The 22835-nt window shown below is 27.1% G+C and overlaps 4 protein-coding genes across 4 annotated transcripts; all 4 read right to left on the bottom strand.

The window, feature by feature from the left end:
- Window positions 1-180: 180 nt before the first annotated feature.
- LOC140667798 (odorant receptor 13a-like) lies at window positions 181-4537 on the bottom strand. The gene is made up of 7 exons (XM_072896060.1): window positions 4485-4537; window positions 4005-4274; window positions 3208-3679; window positions 2981-3080; window positions 2658-2783; window positions 768-923; window positions 181-289 (listed from the first exon to the last, which is right to left on the bottom strand). Exons 1-7 carry the CDS (start codon window positions 4513-4515, stop codon window positions 236-238), a joined length of 1209 nt encoding a protein of 402 aa, XP_072752161.1. The 5' UTR covers window positions 4516-4537; the 3' UTR covers window positions 181-235.
- Window positions 4538-5354: 817 nt separating this feature from the next.
- On the bottom strand, window positions 5355-9854 carry LOC140667800 (odorant receptor 13a-like). The gene is made up of 7 exons (XM_072896062.1): window positions 9770-9854; window positions 9290-9559; window positions 8437-8908; window positions 8210-8309; window positions 7882-8007; window positions 6148-6303; window positions 5355-5408 (listed from the first exon to the last, which is right to left on the bottom strand). Exons 1-7 carry the CDS (start codon window positions 9792-9794, stop codon window positions 5355-5357), a joined length of 1203 nt encoding a protein of 400 aa, XP_072752163.1. The 5' UTR covers window positions 9795-9854.
- A 783-nt stretch (window positions 9855-10637) lies between these two features.
- LOC140667801 (odorant receptor 10-like) lies at window positions 10638-16597 on the bottom strand. Its single transcript, XM_072896063.1, has 7 exons — window positions 16572-16597; window positions 16096-16365; window positions 15327-15795; window positions 15059-15158; window positions 14755-14880; window positions 11074-11229; window positions 10638-10691 (listed from the first exon to the last, which is right to left on the bottom strand). The coding sequence occupies exons 1-7, from the start codon at window positions 16594-16596 to the stop codon at window positions 10638-10640; spliced, it is 1200 nt and encodes a 399-aa protein (XP_072752164.1). The 5' UTR covers window position 16597.
- Window positions 16598-17453: 856 nt separating this feature from the next.
- LOC140667799 (odorant receptor 10-like) lies at window positions 17454-21780 on the bottom strand. The gene is made up of 7 exons (XM_072896061.1): window positions 21701-21780; window positions 21257-21523; window positions 20486-20954; window positions 20267-20366; window positions 18625-18750; window positions 17981-18136; window positions 17454-17565 (listed from the first exon to the last, which is right to left on the bottom strand). The coding sequence occupies exons 1-7, from the start codon at window positions 21729-21731 to the stop codon at window positions 17512-17514; spliced, it is 1203 nt and encodes a 400-aa protein (XP_072752162.1). The 5' UTR covers window positions 21732-21780; the 3' UTR covers window positions 17454-17511.
- Window positions 21781-22835: the final 1055 nt, after the last annotated feature.

Raw genomic sequence — 22835 nt, forward strand, 5'->3', positions numbered from 1 at the left:
GCTGGTTTTGCCGTAAAGAAGAAAACGTCACAGCTATTAAAACAATTATCAGAAAATGAACTGCAACACGCCTTCGATCAGTGGAAAATAAGAATGGATCGACGTGTAAATGCCAATAGGGAATACATCGAAGAAGACAAACAATAAATTTGCCATAAATTGTAAATACATATCTTTTTTTGAGCTAGTCCCGTTACTTTATAGACAGACCTCGTATAGTATCAGCTTGATTCCTTTAATTCTGTATTGCTAACAAACATGATATATAACCAGCCGATGTTTTTAATAACTGAAAATAAATATAATATATGTTTATTTAAAGATTTATTTATGAAATCACGAAATTTTTTAGAAAATAATATTAATCACAGTTTTATGTTATATTTATAATATTTTTAATATCTGTAATTTGTAAAGTTTTAAAATAAAAGTTGAAATTTTTTAAAGTTTTAAAATTCAATGATATTTTTCGAACCATATTTAATGCAAAATTGAAAGTTATGTTCGAAAAACATTTTGCAGAACAAGCTTATTTATATTTTATTATTTTAAAGGTTTAAGATATTTTAGATATTTGTATATTTATTAAATTGTAGAGAGAAAGTAATAAAAGTCAGGAAAAGTACCATTAGACATCATAAAATTTTCCCTCCTTCTATTTAAATGATAAATATAATTATATTTTATTTTATATAATGAAGAGTTATAGAAAAAAGAAAAAGTGTGAGATGAAATGTAGTTAAACTAGAAGTAATTAATAATCTTACGCTGCAAAAGGTGGTCATTGTTAGTGGAACAATCTTTCCTGCAGTAATACGAAAAGGTTCCTGAACTCGTATCAGTAATATAATAAGATTTCTCGTTTGTTTTATCTCCCATTTGTACCATTTAAGGTCGTACACAGCATAATATACTGCTTCACACTGAACAAGGAAACATAAAGTAATATATAATTCATTTAAATACATAATAATATATAATATATAATATATAATAACATGTAATAATACATATTCATATTATTTCAATATTGGCCACTTTTATAAATATTAATGAAGATTAAATTAAATTTAATTTGTACATATATAAAATAATAATATTTACAATTTTTGTCTTTACATGCATGTGTGGAAAAATTGAGAGCAAACAATTCATTTACTTAATTATTTTACTATGAAAAAAGTAACATAATTAATTATAATTATAATAAAAATCTAATGTAATTATTAAAAAACAGAAAGAAGGATTGCACCGAAAAAAAGAAAGAGACAACTCTGCTTAGTTTATTTATAGATTTCTGTTATTGATCAAAATAAACATCTGAATAAATCCAAATCTATATGTAAGATAAGATTAATCTCGAAAAACAGAAAAACAAGTTTTGATTCATTTTTAATATTTTGACAAGGTAACTAGTCATTCACATTCAACAGAGAGCAATAATTAAACATCCGGAATAATTAAATACTATTTTTATTTAATGTGTTTCTGATTTGATTTTCTCAGAAATAAGACAAACGTAATATTAAATATTTATAATGTTCGGATAAATGTCCGTTTTAGTTTTTATTATACAGGGTGTCTGGTAATTACCGCTCTACCCCTCTAGGGCAGATAGAGCAGGTCAAACTAAACATAAAAATCCTGTACCAATTTGCGCGATATTTATTAAACTATTAATTAAAAACGCTGAGCAAACGATATTATATATGTATACGTACAAAGTGTCCGGTAATAATCGCCCCACTTCTCTAGGGCTGATACAGCAAGTCAAACTGAACATAAAAGTCCTCTACCATTTTGCAATTTTCGCAATAAATATTAAAATATTAATTAAAAACGCTCAGCATATGCTGAATGCTATACATAGTGTTCGGAAATTAAACCGACAAGCTTTCAGAGGTTGTTAGAGGCAACAAAAAAATCATTTTTTGCAAATGAACCTAGGGTCAGAAACGTCGTTAAGGTCAGGTCCAGATCACCTTGAATTTTTTAAATAAAATTGCATAGTTTTCATCGCATATTTTTGTAGCTCTTCTAGAAACCTTTTCAAAACATTATTATCTACTTTGGATCAGCCGTTTCAAAGTTATTCAGTTTTTCTTCCAACCTTTTTTGAACACTATGTGTGCCATAACAGCGCTGTCACGTTTCCGACCCTAAGTTTATTTGCGAAAAATGATCTTTTTGGTGCCCCCGACAACCGCTGCAAGTTTGTCGGTTTAATTTCCGAACACCCTGTAAACGGTGCGCACTCATACGCTGAGCTTTTTAATTAATAGTTTAATAATTATTGCGCAAATCGCAACATAGTGGAGGACTTTTATATTCAATTTGACCTGATGTATTTGCCCTAGAGAGGTGGGGCGGTAATTACCGGACACCCTGTATACTACATACTACTAATATATGATTTTAAAAACAAATACGTCATACGACCAAGTAATTCCATTTCTGCAGTAATTTTGTTAGTACTAAAAAGAAAATACATGTGAGCAAGGCGCTTTATATTTACAACAAAAAAGATTCAATATCATATGCAATGCATATAATAAATCTTCAGTAGTACTACAAATATAAATGTCTATATTAATTTATAATTTATGTATATTTATATTAATATATAATTTATATACATGTCTAAAGTCATAACTTACTTGTTCTATTATTAGCTCTCCACCATAACAATACAAAAACATTTGCAGAAAAAAAAAAATATTAGCTACTATCATGTAGCATACTCGTGAGAAATTGGTAGCATTTATCTTCTCATTATTAATCATCTAGATAACATCTCATTAATTAATTAAAATTAAGAAACAAAAAAAATAAATAATAATATAGCGCACAAAATGCATTCAGCACATAAAATGTATATTTTAAATATGCATATTTTAAATACATTTTAAAACGCATATAATAAACATATTTAAAATATATATTTAACATTTTTAATATAATCAATGTTACTAGAACTTACAACAAGTAAGACAAATATAGCTAGACAAAATATAATGCCAAAATATATTATTGTTCCCAACATTATTAAAGTGAACATATCTTCGATGTTATTGGCATATCTTCAAACATAAATCACATTAAAAGTTATGTTACATTATTAAAATCAATAGTAATTATACATTTAACATATAATTTCTTTAATAAGTTCATTAAACTTATAATATTCTATTATTTCACAAAACCCACCTGATAAGTCGTATATGAGTCAATATATGATATCTCAGAATATTGTTGAACTCTTTACCCGCGACCAAAGTGACTAATCGGTGTCTGAAATTCTCTAATTGACCGCAAATATGTAAGATTATAAATGCAAGAAAAGTATCTGCCGAAGTACTTGTTATCGTGGCCACCAACATGCTTATAACTTGAGTGAGATATGTTAACTCGAACTGCGGACTCTTATCTGTGTCATAGAAATAATATGTCTGCAGCGGAAACGGTTTATTCCGATCCGTCAGATTTGTGTGCCATCTAAATGATAGGCCGAATAAAGGAAAAATAACTGTGAGCATAATAAAAGTGAGTATCGTCGCAATGTGTGCACCAAATGTAATAAATCGAACAGTCCGCACGTGCTTCATCATTACATCTCTTTCTGCATTTAACTTCACTGTCGTCCAATCATCTCTCACCATGTTTATAATAGATAATAGTACTTAAACATAGAACAGATATTGGTAATAAGTATAATAATTAATATTTAATATTTAATTTATTTGTTACTTTATAAATCAAAAAAAGAATCGACACGTTAAAATTTTAATACAATTTGACATATATATATATATATTTTACATATTACAATAATAAATATAAAACTTCTAAAATGTCTTTCTCATATTATGTAATTATAACTATAATATAATATTATTTCTTCAATCTAAATAATATATTAAATTCTGGAGAATAACTATTATTTGAAAAAGAAATAAAATCCATAACGTGTAACGACACATCAAATCAATTTGTTGTTAGCATACCTGATTGCTTCCATCGTAAGATACCAAATTTTAATATAATTGTCAACATAGGTAATGTAACTCGTAAATTGTCTATCATTAATACCATGTCACCCCAAACTCGCGTAAGAGCATGTATGAGAGGAATAGCAAGAAAAATTAATATCATCATAAAAAAAAAACCTGCGCGAATGTCAGGATCGAATCTTCTCTTTAGGGTTTCGTCTGCTTTTGGCCATAAACCGATCAATTCTAAACTCGAACGATTTGGTTCAATTGCCCGCACGAAATCTTTAAACAAAACTTTTATTTTAAAAAATATTAACTTAAGTAGTAACTACATATTTATATGTAGATTAAAAGAAATTTTGAGAAAAAGTGATGAAAATATAAAATTCACCTGTATGTGCAACATATAAAATTTCTAATACATCACTTAAAAATATATATATTGAAAAAGCACTATAAATAGAAAAGGTACATGATATAGGCTTGTATTACCTCTGTAACTTGAACATTTTGACATGTCCATATCGAAGTCTAACGCGGATATATCGAAGAACTGTTGACCGTCGTGTTTTCCCCATCCTATGATCATAATATGATTATCACGCATGCTCGTGAGACAAGTATAACACTCTACCTATTTCGACGAAACATGCATTAAATATTAAAAATGCTACTTCCAGTAGCTTCTACTACAATAGTTTGCAATTGCCTGTTTCGTAACAAAACTTTATGAGGAAAAGAATAGCTACTAGTTAATAGTCTGTTTTTGACAAGAAGGAAAGTGTATTGTGTCTCTATATCGTCGAACTTGCATTAAAAGTTTTTTTCGTACTTTTGAACGTTTCATGTACGTGCACCAACTTTGAAGAGATAGTGGCACGTAATTGCATGTTATGTAGTAGAAAAAATTTCTATGTAGCGAGAAATTGCAGCAAAAAAGATAGAAGAAAGTACAAAAGAAAATACAGAATTTCGCATTTGCTTCACGTATTTATCGTATATTCATTGCAAGACACATTTTTTATATAACATTAAGTGCAATAGTAGACGCAGAAAAATTCAAATTAAGAGGTTGTTCTTCTGTATGAGAAACATGGTAGGCAAATGTACAGTCTTGAGGCTATTCTTATAACAATGATAATTGTTATAAAAAATAATAAAAAAATAAATAGATAATAAATAATAAAAAATAATAACAAACATTGAAGTAAAAACGTAAAAATTTATATTTTTTACAACAAATATAATTATTATATTGACTGTTATTAGTATTTTTAACTAGAGAAATATAATATTTATTTTTCATATTCTTATTTTAAAGTAATGTAATATTTATGTATAGTACCAATTCTCTTGATTGTTTTAATTCTGTACTGCTAATAAACATGATATATAACCAGCCGATGTTTTTAATAACTGAAAATAAATATAATATATGTTTATTTAAATATTTATTTATGAAACCATGAAATTTTTTAGAAAATAATATTGGTCACAGTTTTATGTTATATACTGAGCAACAAAATTAGCGCAACAAGAATTTTTATCGAAATTTCACGCAACTTCAAATAATCATAACTCCGCGGAAAATTGTCTTATCTAAAAGATTTTTTTTTTTATTTTGAAGCTTGAAGTCTCTACTTTAAGAAGCATTTGTCAGATTTCGAATTTTTTCTTCCCTCCTCCCGCCTTCTTCTCAAAAGTAAGGACGTGTTTTGTCTCGGAAAATTTGCACAGTTCGACGCACTCCACGGAGTGGAATAAATTCTTTTCACAAGTATCATGATAATCATTATAAAATTTAGACTTTTTCTTGCAAATTAAAAAAAATTGAGATTGATACGATTTTTTTTTGCGGACTTATGACGTATCAAAGTGACCTATATATTTTTGTGCTTTTTACCACCAGCATTGACATTACGTGATGCACACCACGAGGAGGTTGCTGATCTGATTTTGAGCATCGTGTGTGTGTGTGTATGTGCGTCATAGAAGTCAGAAAAAGTACCATTAGAGACATTATAAACTTTTCCCGTCTTCCATTTAAATTATAAATATAATTATATTTTATTTTATATAATAAATAGTTATATATAGAAAAAAGAAAAAGTGTGAGATGAAATGTAGTTAAACTAGAAGTAATTAATAATCTTACGCTGCAAAAAGTGGTCATTGTTAGTGGAACAATCTTTCCTGCAGTAATACGAAAAGGTTCCTGAACTCGTATTAGTAATATAATAAGATTTCTCGTTTGTTTTATCTCCCATTTGTACCATTTAAGGTCGTACACAGCACGGTATACTGCTTCACACTGAACAAGGAAACATAAAGTAATATATAATTCATTTAAATATATAATAATATATAATAACATGTAATAATACATATTTATATTATTTCAATATTGACCACTTTTATAAACATTAATAAAGATTTAATTTAATTTAATTTGCACATATATAAAATAATAATATTTATAATTTTTGTCTTAACATGCATGTGTGGAAAAATTGAGAGCAAACAATTAATTTATTTAATTATTGTACTATGAAAAAAATAACATTAATTATAATTATAATTTAATCTAATGTAATTATTAAATTAAATATAAAGTAATGAAATACAGAAAGAAGGATATCACCGAGAAAAACAAAGAGACAACTCTGCTTAGTTTTATTTATAGATTTTTGTTATTGATCAAAATAAACATCTGTATAAATTCGAATCTATATGTAAAATAAGATTAATCTCGTAAAAGAGAAAGACAAATTTTGATTCATTTTTAATATTTTGACAAGGTAACTAGTCATTCACATTCAACAGAGCGCAATAATTAAATATCCGGAAAATTAAGTACTATTTTTATTTAATGTGTTTCTGATTTGATTTTCTCAGAAATAAGACAAACGTAATATTAAATATTTATAATGTTCGGATAAATGTCCGTTTTAGTTTTTATTATATAGGATGTCCGGTAATTACCGCCCCAACCTTCTAGGGCAGATAGAGCAAATCAAACTGAACATAAATGCCCTCTACCATTTTGCGATTTTCGCAGTAATTATTAAAATATTAATTAAAAACGCTCAGCATATGCTGAGTGCTATTCAGACTGTTCGGAAATTAAATCGACATCCTTTCAGAGGTTATCGAAGGCATCAAAAGGATCATTTTTTGCAAATGAACCTAGGGTCGGAAACGTCGTTAAGGTCAGGTCGAGATCACTTTGAATTTTTTAAATAAAATCACCTAATTTTCATCGCATATTTTTGTAATTTTCTTCAAAATCTTTTCAAAACATTATCTACTTATTATGTACTTTGGATCAGCCATTCCAAAGTTATTCAGTTTTTCTTCCGACTTTTTTCGAACACTCTGTGTTAACAGCGCTGTCACGACACGTTTCCGACCCTAGGTTCATTTGCAAAAAATGATCTTCTTGGTGTCCTCGACAACCTCTGAAAACCCTGTATAAGGTGCGCGCTCATACGCTGAGCGTTTTTAATTAATAGTTTAATAATTACTGCGAAAATCGCAAAATGGTAGAGGACTTTTAGGTTCAGTTTGACCTGCTGTATCTGCCCTAGAGAGGTGGTGCAGTAATTACCGAACACCCTGTATACTACATAATATTAATATATAATTTTAAAAACAAATACGTGCAACCAAATAGATCCATTCCTGCAGTAATTTTGTCAGTACTCAAAAGAAAATACACGTGAGCAAAGCGCTTTACATTTACAACAAAAAAAGGTTCAATATCATATGTAATGCATATAATAAATCTTCAGTAGTACTACAAATATAAATGTCTATATTAATTTATAATTTATATATATTTATATTAATATATAATTTATATACATGTCCAAAGTCATGTCTAACTTACTTGTTCTATTATTAGCTCTCCACCATAGCAATACAAAAACATTTGCACAAAATAAATAATAATAGCTTGTATCATGTAGCATACTCGTGAGAAATTGGTAGCATTTATCTTCTCATTATTAATTATCTAGATAACATCTCATTAATTAATTAAAATTAAGAAACGAAAAAAATAAATAATAATAATATAGCGTACAAAATGCATTCAGCACATAAACTGTATATTTTAAATATGCATATTTTAAAAATACATTTTAAAACGCATATAATAAACATATTTAAAATATATATTTAACATTTTTAATACAATCAATGTCACTAGAACTTACAACAAGTAAGACAAATATAGCTAGACAAAATATAATGCCAAAATATATTATTGTTCCCAACATTATTAAAGTGAACATATCTTCGATGTTATTGGCATATCTTCAAACATAAATCACATTAAAAGTTATGTTACATTATTAAAATCAATAGTAATTATACATTTAACATATAATTTCTTTAATAAGTTCATTAAACTTATAATATTCTCTTATTTCACAAAACCCACCTGATAAGTCGTATATGAGTCAATATATGATATCTCAGAATATTGTTGAACTCTTTATCCGCGACCAAAGTGACTAATCGGTGTCTGAAATTCTCTAATTGACCGCAAATATGTAAGATTATGAATGCAAGAAAAGTATCTGCCGAAGTACTTGTTATCGTGGCCACCAACGTGCTTATAACTTGAGTGAGATATGTTAACTCGAACTGCGGACTCTTATCTGTGTCATAGAAATAATATGTCTGCAGCGGAAACGGTTTATTCCGATCCGTCAGATTTGTGTGCCATCTAAATGATAGGCCGAATAAAGGAAAAATAACTGTGAGCATAATAAAAGTGAGTATCGTCGCAATGTGTGCACCAAATGTAATAAATCGAATAGTCCGCACGTGCTTCATCATTACATCTCTTTCTGCATTTAACTTCACTGTCGTCCAATCATCTCTCATCATGTTTATAATGGATAATAGTACTTAAACATAGAACAGATATTGGTAATAAGTATAATAATTAATATTTAATATTTAATTTATTTGTTACTCTATAAATCAAAAAGAGAATCGACACGTTAAAATTTTAACGTGTCGATTCTCTTTTTGATTTATAGAGTAACAAATAAATTAAATATATATATATATATATATATATATATATATATATATTTTACATATTACGATAATAAATATAAAACTTTTAAAATGTCTTTCTCATATTATGTAATTATAACTATAATATAATATTATCTCTTCAATCTAAATAATATATTAAATTCTGGAGAATAACTATTATTTGAAAAAGAATTAAAATCCATAACGTGTAACGACACATTAAATCAATTTGTTGTTAGACATACCTGATTGCTTCCATCGTAAGATACCAAATTTTAATATAATTGTCAACACAGGTAATGTAACTCGTAAATTGTCTATCATTAATACCATGTCACCCCAAACTCGCGTAAGAGCATGTATGAGAGGAATAGCAAGAAAAATTAATATCATCATAAAAAAAAAACCTGCGCGAATGTCAGGATCGAATCTTCTCTTTAGGGTTTCGTCTGCTTTTGGCCATAAACCGATCAATTCTAAACTCGAACGATTTGGTTCAATTGCCCACACGAAATCTTTAAACAAAACTTTTATTTTAAAAAATATTAACTTAAGTAGTAACTACATATTTATATGTAGATTAAAAGAAATTTTGAGAAAAAGTGATGAAAATGTAAAATTCACCGGTATGTGCAACATATAAAATTTCTAATACATCACTTAAAAATATATATATTGAAAAAGCACTATAAATAGAAAAGATACATGATATAGGCTTGTATTACCTCTGTAACTTGAAGATTTTGACATGTCTATATCGAAGTCTAACGCGGATATATCAAAGAACTGTTGACCGTCGTGTTTTCCCCATCCTATGATCATAATATGATTATCACGCATGCTCGTGAGACAAGTATAACACTCTACCTATTTCGACGAAACATGCATTAAATATTAAAAATGCTACTTCCAGTAACTTCTACTACAATAGTTTGCAATTGCCTGTTTCGTAACAAAACTTTATGAGGAAAAGAATAGCTACTAGTTAATAGTCTGTTTTTGACAAGAAGGAAAGTGTATTGTGTCTCTATATCGTCGAACTTGCATTAAAAGTTTTTTTCGTACTTTTGAACGTTTCATGTACGTGCACCAACTTTGAAGAGATAGTGGCACGTAATTGCATGTTATGTAGTAGAAAAAATTTCTATGTAGCGAGAAATTGCAGCAAAAAAGATAGAAGAAAGTACAAAAGAAAATACAGAATTTCGCATTTGCTTCACGTATTTATCGTATATTCATTGCAAGACACATTTTTTATATAACATTAAGTGCAATAGTAGACGCAGAAAAATTCAAATTAAGAGGTTGTTCTTCTGTATGAGAAACATGGTAGGCAAATGTACAGTCTTGAGGCTATTCTTATAACAATGATAATTGTTATAAAAAATAATAAAAAAATAAATAGATAATAAATAATAAAAAATAATAACAAACATTGAAGTAAAAACGTAAAATTATATTTTTTTTACAACAAATATAATTATTATATTGACTGTTATTAGTATTTTTAACTAGAGAAATATAATATTTATTTTTCATATTCTTATCTTAAATTAATGTAATATTTCTATATAGTATCAATTCTTGATTGTTTTAATTCTGTACTGCTAATAAACACGATATATAACCAGCCGATGTTTTTAATAACTGAAAATAAATATAATATATGTTTATTTAAAGATTTATTTATGAAACCATAAAATTTTTTAGAAAATAATGTTGATCATAGTTTTATATTTGTAATTATATTTTTAGTTTCTAAAGTTTTTTAAAGTTTTAAAATTAAATAATATTTTTCAACCCAACATAATACAAATTTAAAAGTTATGATGTAAACATATTTTAAAGAAAAGGCTTTTAATATTTATTAACAAGTCAGGATAAAATGTTGCATAAAATTTTCCTGCTTCCCTCCCCCCATTTAAATAATATGATTAAAAATTATATTTCATTATGTAAAGAAGTACAGAGAAGACTGAAAAAGTGTGAGATAGAATGTAATTAAATTAAAAATAATTAATAAACTTACACTGCAAAAAGTGGTCATCGTTAACGGAACAATTTTTCCGGCAGTGATACGAAAAGGTTCCTGGATTTGTAACATTAGTATAATAAGACTTTTAGCTTGTTTTGACTCCCATTTGTACCACTTAAGTTCGCACACAGCACGGTATACTGCTTCGCACTTAACATAAAAACATATAATAATATATAAATATTCATATTATTTTAATACGGCTACTTTCATAAACATTAATAAAAGTTAAATAAATTTTAATTTTTATGTATATGTATATAAAATGTAATAGTATTTAATAAATAGTATTTAAAATTTTCGTCTTTAGATATGTATGTGAAAAAAAATTGAGGACAAAGGGGTTTCTTAATTTCTGTACTATAAAAATGTAATATATAATTAACATAATCTAGTTATTAAATATCTTTATGTTCAGATGAAAAAAAAAGGACTGAAACGAGAGAAAGGAAGAGATCTCTCTGCTTTATTCTTTGTTTAAAGAGTTTTGCTAATGTTCAAATTGAACATCTGTATAACCCTTACGGAAAAATACGCAAATATTGAGTGTTTATACTCAATTTTGAGAGTTTACTCTGAAATTTGAGTATATACACTTCAACTTTAAGTGTCACACTGAAAATTGAATGTTTATACTGAAAATTGTGAGTGTTTATGGTCAAACATTTGAGTATTTATACTCAAAGATTGAGTGTATACACTACAAAATTAACTGTGTACAGCCAATGACTAAGTGTTACACTCAAATTTGAATGTAAACGCAAAAGTTTATTCTCAATACTTGATCATGACACTCAATAGATAGTGTAAACCCTAAACCATTGAGTATTCTCAAGATTGAGATAAATAATTATTTTCATAAGAATATTATTAAATTTTATTTTATTTAATGAACGACTCTATTTAGTGTATATATGATACATTTTAATATTTTTATTTAATGGTCACAACGAACAATTAATTAACAAAAATGTTCATTGATAGTGTATTATTCATTTGTGACCATTAAAAAATAGCTTAAACTAACATTTTCTTTCAGAGTACAGATTAAGTTCTACAGTTCATTCATTAAACTGCGTATTCAATTTGTTGTTACCCTATTCTTGAGTGTTATTCTCAACTTGAAAGTTAATATAAGTGTTCTTAACTTAAGAGTAACATACAAATTAACTCTCAACCCAGCACAAAATGTCTATTGGACGTCCAATTTTGGTTTTTATTTAGTCCAAATGTCCATGGATATAAACGTTTTAAAAATATTATTGGACGTTCAAAAAATACATTTATATTTAGACGTCTTAAAAATGTCCATTTTACGTATTTATAAAAAGAATTTTGGAGAATTTGTATGAAAAACTGTTATTAATCTTTTTTTTTGTATCTAATAAAGATAGTCTAATTAGAGTGTACGTCTAAATGGATAAATAATAATAGCGAATAAAAAAACCAGACAACATGTATATCCAATATATGCCCAGAAGACATCCCAAAGGCATTTACAGGATCGCGTGAAATGCAATGATAGAATTCACGTGAAACTTTTTACTTTTCACGTTTCTGCTCTATTGAAAAAGTTACATGATCAACACCCAGTAATAAATATACAAATTTATGAATAGCTACGCGCATAGTAAAACTAATTAATATAATTTTGGATATATATATTATATACATGTTCCTTTGCTTGTATCTCGTATTCATGTTTTCATAAAATGTATATAAAGCTTATTACAAAGGACAAGTACTATTAAATATGAAATTTGAAGTATGTCAGTTTAATTTCTGATATAATCTCAATAAGAAATTCAAAATATAAAATAGATTATTTGCAACTGATCGGATAAACTGGAAATAAATTTAAGAATAACACTCAAGTTGACTCTCAACTTGGGGGTCTTATACTTAAATTCAGGGTTATACTCAAGTTAAGTGTTCGAAAACTCAAATTGAGTGTTATTTTTAGTGTTATTTTCAGGGTGTTTTTGGATGGTTTTTTGAGTGTTTTTTCCGTAAGGGAAATTCGAGGTTGATAAAATTGATCGCAAAGAATAAAGGTAATTTCGTCTTGATTCCTGACCAAATAATATAATATAAAATAATATTCTATATCCTAATGTTATCTGACAAAAAATTATTTATAAAATAATTATTAAATTTATATTTTATTTTATTTTGAAAATTGTCAGATTTTTTTTTTATTCATTCTACATAATACAAACGCAACTATATTAATCAAATTTATAAGCAATTTAATTGTAAACATTATTGAAATTCAATAATATAAAGTATTTACAATTAAATATAGATAAACGTAGATATGATATTAATCTCTCTCTTTTTTCTTTCCCTTTTCTCATATTGTATTTACTCAAATAGAACAGAAAATCACGATAGTGTCAAAGTAATGTTAAATGACGTCAAAATGATGTCAAAATGACGAGAATATGACTACAAAAACTCACTTTTCAATCATTTTTCAATCATTTTAATTGATTTTGACATTATTGTGACTTTCGCTTCTATCTGGGTATGTACGCATATATGAATGCATAGAAAAAGAAAGATAGAGAGAAAGAGGGAGAGAGAGAGAAAAAGATATATCATACGTGTGTGAAACAATGTTTTAATTAATTATGTATAATATAATAACGGAAAATTATATTACTGAAAAATTGACAGACTATTTATTACAAAATATTTATTCTTATTTTATTTATAGAAACAGAAATAAAATTGTGACAGATAATAGCAAGTACATAATTATTATTATTATTAATATTGAGTAAAATAAATATACTTTCTGGATACTTTCAATACTACAAAAAAGTATGAAACAAAGAATCTTAAAAAATTAAAAAATTAAAAGAGGCAGCTCAAATGAATTTGATCTTGACATATGTTGTCAAGGACATGAGTAACCTTTAAAAGATTTTAACTGTCGCTCGTTGTTTATTAAAAAGTTTTAAACAAGAAAAATTTTATGAATTATACCTTTTCAAACACTACATTGAATAGAACTTACTCTTAGCAGATTCATTTACCTACGCGTAATAAATTAAACACGTAGATGGGGAAGGGAGTTCTTTCACCCCCTCCCTTAAAAATCTAACCTAACCCTCCCCATTAAGTTTCCACCCCCACACCATCCCTACTTTCATTGCGAAACGAGATCTATCACAGTTCCACATGTTTATAACTTTTCACGCAAAGCGAGGTTTACCCCACACTATCCTTGCTTTTAGGGTGAAACGAGGTCTATCATTCCACGGTTCTACATGGGTTCATTTATTTATATATAATAAAATAAACGCGTGGGCGGAAAAAAGGAAGACGGAACCCCTCTCTCTACATCCTGTAAAAAACTGATCTAATCCGACCATGTCATATTCAAAGGTTGGAAGTAACAGGTTGGATTAAATTAGATTTTTCTTTGGAATGGGAAGACAGGGAAAGGGGCTTTGCCCAGAGATAGTATTTATAACAATATAATTATAAAGTAGAAATATGAATATATAAAATTGAACAACAGAAAACACAACACTATAATATAAAACAATTTTTTATTAGCAGAATATCCTTAATATCCTTATTGTATACAATACATATAATAAAACTTTAATAAATTACAAATTAATATTACATTAATTTATATATATATATAAAGTCATAACTTACTTGTTCTGTTATTAGCTCTCCACCATAGCAATACAAAAACATTTGCACAAAAAAAATTATGATAGATTCTATCATGTAGCACACTCGTGAGAAATTGGCGGCATTTATCTTCTCATTATTAATCATCTAAATAACATCTCACTCATTAATAAAAATTAAAAATTGAAAATAAATAAATAATAATAATATAGTGCACAAAATGCATTGAGTACACAAACTGTATATTTTAAATATATATTTTAAAATATAATATATTTAAAATATATTTAATATTCTTAATATAATCAATGTTACTAGAACTTACAACAAGCAACACAAATATAGCTAGACAAAATATAATGCCAAAATATATTATCGCTCCCAACATTATTAAAGTAAATATATCTTCCATATTATTGGCATACCTTTAAACATATTTGAAAAGCCATTTTAAATTATAATAATAAAAATTATACACTTATTGTTAGTATACTTTGTATAACAATAAGTGTTATGTATACTTTGTATACAATTTCTTTAAAAGTTTCATTACACTATTGAATATTCTATCATGTCACAATCAAAACTCATACCTGATGAGTCGTAAATGGGTCAATATATGATATCTCAGAATTTTGTTGAACTCTTTACCCGCAACCAAAGTGACTAACCGGTGTCTGAAATTCTCTAATTGACCGCAAATATGAAGAATCAGGAATCCAAAAAAAGTATCTACCGAAAAATAAATTATTATGGCCACCAACGTCGCTATAACTTGACTAAGGTATGTTAACTCGAACAGCGGACTCTTATCTGTATCGTAGAAATAATATGTCTGCAGCGGTAATGGTTTGTTCCGATCTGTGAGATTTGTGTGCTCTCTAAACGATAGGCCAAATAAAGGAAAAATGGCGAGTACAATGAACATGAATACCGTCAAAACATAAACACAAATTATAATCAGTCGTGCGATCCTCATACGCTTCGTCATTACATCTTTTTCTGCATCTAACTGTAACGTCATCCAATCTTCTCTCATCATGTTTATGAGAGATAATAATACTTAAACATGTAAGAGAAACAATAATAAGTAAAGTAAAATAATTTATACCTAATTTATTTGTTAATCTATAAATCAAAGAGAGAATCGATATATTAAAATTTTAATTCAATTTTTACATATATATACATATGTATATTGTGATAATAAATTATAGCTAAATTAAGTAACTTCAATTTTTAATGTATAATTAACTTTATTATAATATTATCCCCAATATGAGTAATAAATTAAGTGCTGTAATATTATTTAACAAAGAAATGAAATTTATAACTTTGTATTTTAAATCGATCCAGACATACCTGATTGCTTTTGTCGCATAATAACAAATCTTAATATAATTGTCAGCACAGGTAATGTAACTCGTAAATTGTCTATCATTAGTGTCATATCGCCCCAAACTCGCATAAGCGCATGTACGAGAGGGACACCAAGGACAAATGTTATCATAGTGAAAGCAAAAGCTGCACGAATGTTAGAACCGAGATTTCTTTTGGAGATTCCATCAGCTTTAGGCCATAAGCCGATCAATTCTAAACTTGGACGGTTTAGTTCGACTGCCCATACGAAATCTTTAAACAAAACTTTCATTGAACTTGAGCAATTATATTTTTATTATACGTAGATCGCGAAATTTCAGCGAAAATGTATGTATGTGTAACATATAAATTTAAAATACGACACTAATTTAAAATTTAACTTTATGAGTAAAAATTATTAATGAATATTAATATTAAAAATTTAACACTAAATAGAAAATGTAACATATGCTTATTACCTTTGTACTCTGAAGATTTTGACATGTCGGAGGCTAACGCAAAAATGTTGCAGACGTATTGACTATGGTTGTGTTCCTCCTATCCTATAATAACTATCACGCATGCTCGTGAGGAGAATACAACTTGGCGAAAAATGCATTAAATATTAAGTCTCGTCTACCATGAATCGTTGGTCGTTGATCATAAGAAATTTAACCAATCATATTCGATTATTCTTCTCTAAATTCAATTGTGATTGGTTGGGTTTCTTATGACCAACGACCAACGACTCATTGTAGAGGCTTATAGTTGCTTGTTTCGAAACAAAACTTCATGAGCATAAGTGTAGTTACGAACATCTGTTTTGATAAAGTGGAAATTCTATTGTGTCGCTACATATCGTCGAAAACTCGTCTAACTTGTCTTAAAAGTTTTTTCATGCTTTGTTGTATGTTATTACGTGCATTCACTTTGCAAGAAGAAATAATGATATATTTTCATGTTACACAGTGGAAAAACTTTTTTGTATAACAAAAAACTGCAGCAAAAAAGAAAGAAAAGAAAAGGAGAATAAAGAAGGTACAGAATATCGCAGTTGCTTTACATATTTTTTGCATATTTGTTACAGAAACAAATTTATTGATGTAACATTAAGTGCAGTAGTGAACGTAAAAAAATTTTGAATTGAGAGTTTGTTTTTTTACACAAAATTGACGTAAGTAAATATACAGTCTTATAATAATCTCATAACAATGATAATTGTAATCTTCAAACAAGAATAATTTATGAAAAATAGCAATCATTGAGATAAATAATATGAAATTTTATTTTCTCTATAATAAAATTAATTAATGACTTTTATTAGTAATTTTAATTGAAAAATAAATATATTTTCGTTTTTCCACATGTTCTCATGCATCTGAATCAATCTTTTTAATATGTAATATCAATTCGATTCTTTTAATCCTGTATGGCCAATAAAAACGATATATAACCAGCCGATGTTTTTACTAGCTGAAAATAAAGATATTTTTGTTAAAAGATTTTTCTATAAAACTTTAAAGTAAATTATTTTTAAATATAATAGTGATTACGATTTTATGTGATATTTGAAATTATATTTTCAATATTTAATTTTCCTAAAACTTAATTAAGTTATACTTTTTTTATCAACAAAATTACTATAAAATAGAAAGTTACTGCGTTATTACATTTAAAAAAAATTTTTTTTGTTTTAGTATCCGTTAGAAAGTTATAAAAAGATATATTATTGTATCCACTTTTTCTATTTAAATATGATTAATAATTATTACAGATATATAATTATATATAGGTACTGAATTATATATTTATAATACAGAAGAAACAAAGAGAGAGCGAAACAGAGAGAAAAAAAAATAATTTAACTAGAAATTATTAATAATCTTACGCTGCAAAAAGTGCTCATTGTTAGTGGAACAATTTTTCCTGCAGTGATATGAAAGGGTTTCTGAACTCGTATCATTAGTATAATAAAATCTCTAGCTTGTTTTGATTCCCATTTATACCACTTAAGATCGCACACGGCACGATATACTGCTTCGCACTTACAAGGAAACAATTGTAATAATATATAAATATTCATATTATTTTAATACGACCACTTTTATATAAACATTAATAAAAGTTAATTAAATTTATTATAATATTTATTATAATATATATATATATATATATATATATGTGTGTGTGTGTGTGTATGTGTGTGTAAAATAATATGAGAAACAAATAAAAAACGTATTATTTGTGCAGAATTAACTTTGATTAATATTTAGAAAAATCTATGATAAAATGTATTATATTAAACATATACGAAATTATGAATCAATGAATTTCAATAATATCACAGCAACAACTAAAGTTAAATAACAATAAACTCAATTATGATATTAAAAAATTATTTACTATATATAATTTGTAAAAATATGCTTATTAAACTTATTACACAATATATTAATAAAAAATTAGTAGACTACAAATAATGTACATCATATTTATATTTATCTTATATACGTCTATAAAGTTGTAACTTACTTGTTCTGTTATTAGTTCTCCAGCATAGCAATAGAAAAACATTTGCGTAAAAAACGTAATAATAGCTATAATCATGTAGTATATTTGTAAGACATTCGTGGCATTTACCTTCATATTATTTATCATCTGAATAACATTTTAATGATTAATAAAAACAGATTAAGAAAACATAAGTAATAATAACGCACAATGTATATAAATTGTGTACACGAGGAACAGTTCAAAAGTTATTGCCATTGTTGTTAAAAAAAAACGAAAAATGCATTAAAAAATTTGAAAAAATTATGAAAAATACTTGAAATAATGTTTTATTTTTTCACATAATTTTTATGTACATTCAAGTACTTATCTGGAATGAGTCTTGAAATCCTACTTTCGGAATATTGCAACTTTTTCAACTTGTTAAGCTTAAGCCATGATAAGACATCTTCTTGAAGCTCTTGTCGGTTCGAAACCGTTGTTTCCTAAATAGACTTGAAAGAGAAATAAAAACCGAGAAAAAGTAGATATATATGGTCATATATAAATATACATAATTAAATATAAAAAGATGTGATGACATATGAAATTTTATATGTTCATATACATATAATAATATCCGATAATTGGCACGATATGACCATATCTTTACATAATCATGTTTAGTTAGATCTGATTATATATGAAAATAAATTTAACTGAATATGATTATATATATAAAGACAAAATCATATAACGCCAAATTTCGACTATTATTATGTAGATATCGTGTCAAATTTTAGATTTAATTATACATATATGAACAAATCATATTACATATATAGCCAGATCGCGTCAAATTTCTGCTTTAATCATATATGATTATTGTATATAATTATATATAATCACATAAATTTTTTTCCCGGGAAATAAAAATCAAAGAGCCAAGTATAGCAAGTATGGCGGATGATCCTCATCAATACCTATAGCGTCACGACTAGCTTTAAATTTCTCTATTCACAAACGCACAGATATGATCAAGCATTTCCATCATAAACTTGACACGAACATTCATGAATTTGAACTAAACAATTTGAAGCTTCCAAAAAAAACGAATCAGGCATTTCACAATTTTTGGACGTTGAGGGACGCCTAAAGTTCTGTATTACCAAATACAAAAATTATGATATTTCAAAGTGACATATCTTAGGAACCAAAAGAGTTGGCTGCAAAATTCAAAACATGTATTACTTAGGAATATATACAGAGAGAAAAATTTCTTTAGATTTAATAAAATTTATGCTTGAAATAGTTGAAAAAAGCTATTTATTTCAAGAAACTAATAAGATTATTGAATTTTTAAAATAACATGTATCATATAATATTGTTTAATTCAACGAAATAATACTTTTTTCAGTCAATAAAGATAATGTTTCATATGACATAATGTTGTTTGAATAAAATAAATAGAGCCAAACAAATTATTCAAACAAATCGTTTTCTCTGTATACTCTTTATAATATATGTATATCAAAATAAAAATAATGTAAAATCCATAATGTAAAGTTAAAAAAAAATAGTAGCATGACTTTTGAAACGCCCCTCGTATTTTAAAAATTAATAAACTTAAAAGACTTAAAATTTAACACTTTTAATATATGTAATCTATGTTACTACAACTTACAAGAATAAACACAAATCCGGCTAGACAAAATATAATACCAAAATATAATACCCATCCAAACATCATTAAAGTGAATATATTTTCGATGTTATTAATATACCTAAAAATATTAAACACATTTAAAAAGCTATTCTATTAAAAGCAATAAAAATTATACACTTATTATTAGTTACAAAATTTAACTGTGATATCCTAGCATATCAGGATCAAAATTCACACCTGATGAGTCGTAAATGAGTCACTATATAATATTTCAGAATTTTGTTGAACTCTCTGTCAGCGATCAAATTGACTAATCGATGTCTGAAATTTTCTAATTGACCGCAGATATGAAGGATCAAGAATCCAAAAAAAGTATCTACAGCCCCAGTTACCATCAAGGACAGACACAGCACTATAACTTGTGTGAGATACGTTAACTCAAACTGCAGACTTTTATCTGTGTTATAAATGTAATATGTCTGCAACGGTAATGGTTTGTCCCGATCCGTGAGATTTGTTATTGATCTAAACATTAGACCATAGTAAGGAAAAATACTCATTACAATAACCGTGAATATCGACACAAAATATACACAAAACACAATCAATCGAGAGGTCCGCACACGTTTCATCATTACATTTCTTTCTGTGTCTTGCATGAACGTCATCCAATCTTCTCTTATCATGTTTATGACGGATAACAGTACTTAACATGTAAAAAAAGCAATATCGATAACGAGTAAAATAATTTATATCTAATTTAAAGTTATTTGTTAAGCCATAAATCAAAAAGAGAACCGATACCCATTGAAATTTGAATTTAATTCGATAAATATACATATACAGATTGTAATAATTAATTATAAATATGTAACATTTAATATTTTTTAATATTATATAAATAACTTTAATATAATAGTATATCCCCAACATGCTTGAGTAATAAATTAAGTGCTTTAATAAAATTTGACAGAGAAATGAAATGATATTAAATCGATCTAGACATACCTGATTGCTTCCATCGCATAATAACAAGTTTTAATGAAATCGTCAACAAAGGTAATGTAAGTCGTAAATTGTCTACCGTTAGTGCTATGTCGCCCCAAACTCGCGTGAGCGCATGTACGAGAGGAATCCCAAGAACAAATGTTATCATAATGAAAGCAAAACCTACACGAATGTCAGGACCGAGTCTTCTTTTAATTCCATCGATATTAGGCCATAAACCGATCAATTCTAAACTCCGCCGGTTTAATTCGATTGCCCATAGGTAATCTTTAAGCAAGACTTTTATTTAAGAAGTTTGAATAATTCCAAATTTATATGTAGATTGTCAAATTTTTACAAAAAATAATTAAAATAAAATATATAGCAATACTATCTTACTAAATTAAAAAGCATATTCGAAATTTACTGTATATTATAAAAAAATATATAACATAGGCTCAGTACCTCTGTAACCTGAAGATTCTGATATGTCCATATCAAAGTCTAACGCAAGTATGTATATTCGAGAGGTGTTGACCGTAGAGTTTTATCCTCCCATTCTACAATGACGATTATCACGCATGCTCGTGAGACGAGTACAATAACTTGGCTGCTTCACCCAAAAGATACATTAAATATTAAAGATGCTACTTACAATTGCCTGTTTCATAATAAAACTTTACAAGCATTTAAGAATAAGAACGCCAATTTTCAAAGATAAAAAGTATATTGTGTCGTTACATATCGTCGAAAAAATTTGTCGAACTTCTTTTAACAGTTTTTTATACTTACAATTGCCTGCTTCGTAATAAAACTTTACAAGCATTTAAGAATACGAACGTCAATTTTGTAAAATAAAAAGTACATTGTGTCGCTATATATGTCTTTTATTCTTTGTAACGTCTTATGTATGTGCGTGTATTCACTTTGCAACGAGAGATAATAATTTATATGCATGCTATGTAGAGGAAAAAATTTTCCTGTAGAGAGAATACAGAAAAACTAAAATAAATAGAAAGAAATAATAATACGGCGATAAAGGTAGAATGCATTTGCTCTTCATATTTCTTTCTCGTTCTTTTTGCATCTTGGATACAAGAACATATATTCGTTGATATAACATCAAATGTGCAAATGCATTAGCATATCAGTGAACTGATTAAATTTCATAATTATTTCTCATCAATATAATATTATTATCAAAGTTTCTCAGGTGAGTCTTCGTGTGTAAAGTTACCATCCATTTTTTCTTCTTTTGCATCTTGAAAACCAGGCCTCTATTATCTTCTGGCTTCTATTCAAAATTGGAATAAATGATATATAACCAAAATCACAATTGCGTACATAAATGCATCTATCTTATCATGTTGGATTAAAAATATAAAATGAATGCAAAAGTCAGTAATCACTATCATTAATATACACATCGTATATATAAAAGATGCATAAGTACTAAAGAGATTTTAAAATGTAGATTCACTTTTTTCCAAAGACTCCAGTCTCTAGTTTTTAGTCTTGAACTTTGTTCCTTGTGTCAGATGACACAAACTGTCATTACATGTCACAATATATAATAATATATTTTATCATAAATATAGCA

The sequence above is a fragment of the Anoplolepis gracilipes genome, chromosome 7 (genome assembly GCF_047496725.1).
Source record: "Anoplolepis gracilipes chromosome 7, ASM4749672v1, whole genome shotgun sequence".
Taxonomy (NCBI): domain Eukaryota; kingdom Metazoa; phylum Arthropoda; class Insecta; order Hymenoptera; family Formicidae; genus Anoplolepis; species Anoplolepis gracilipes.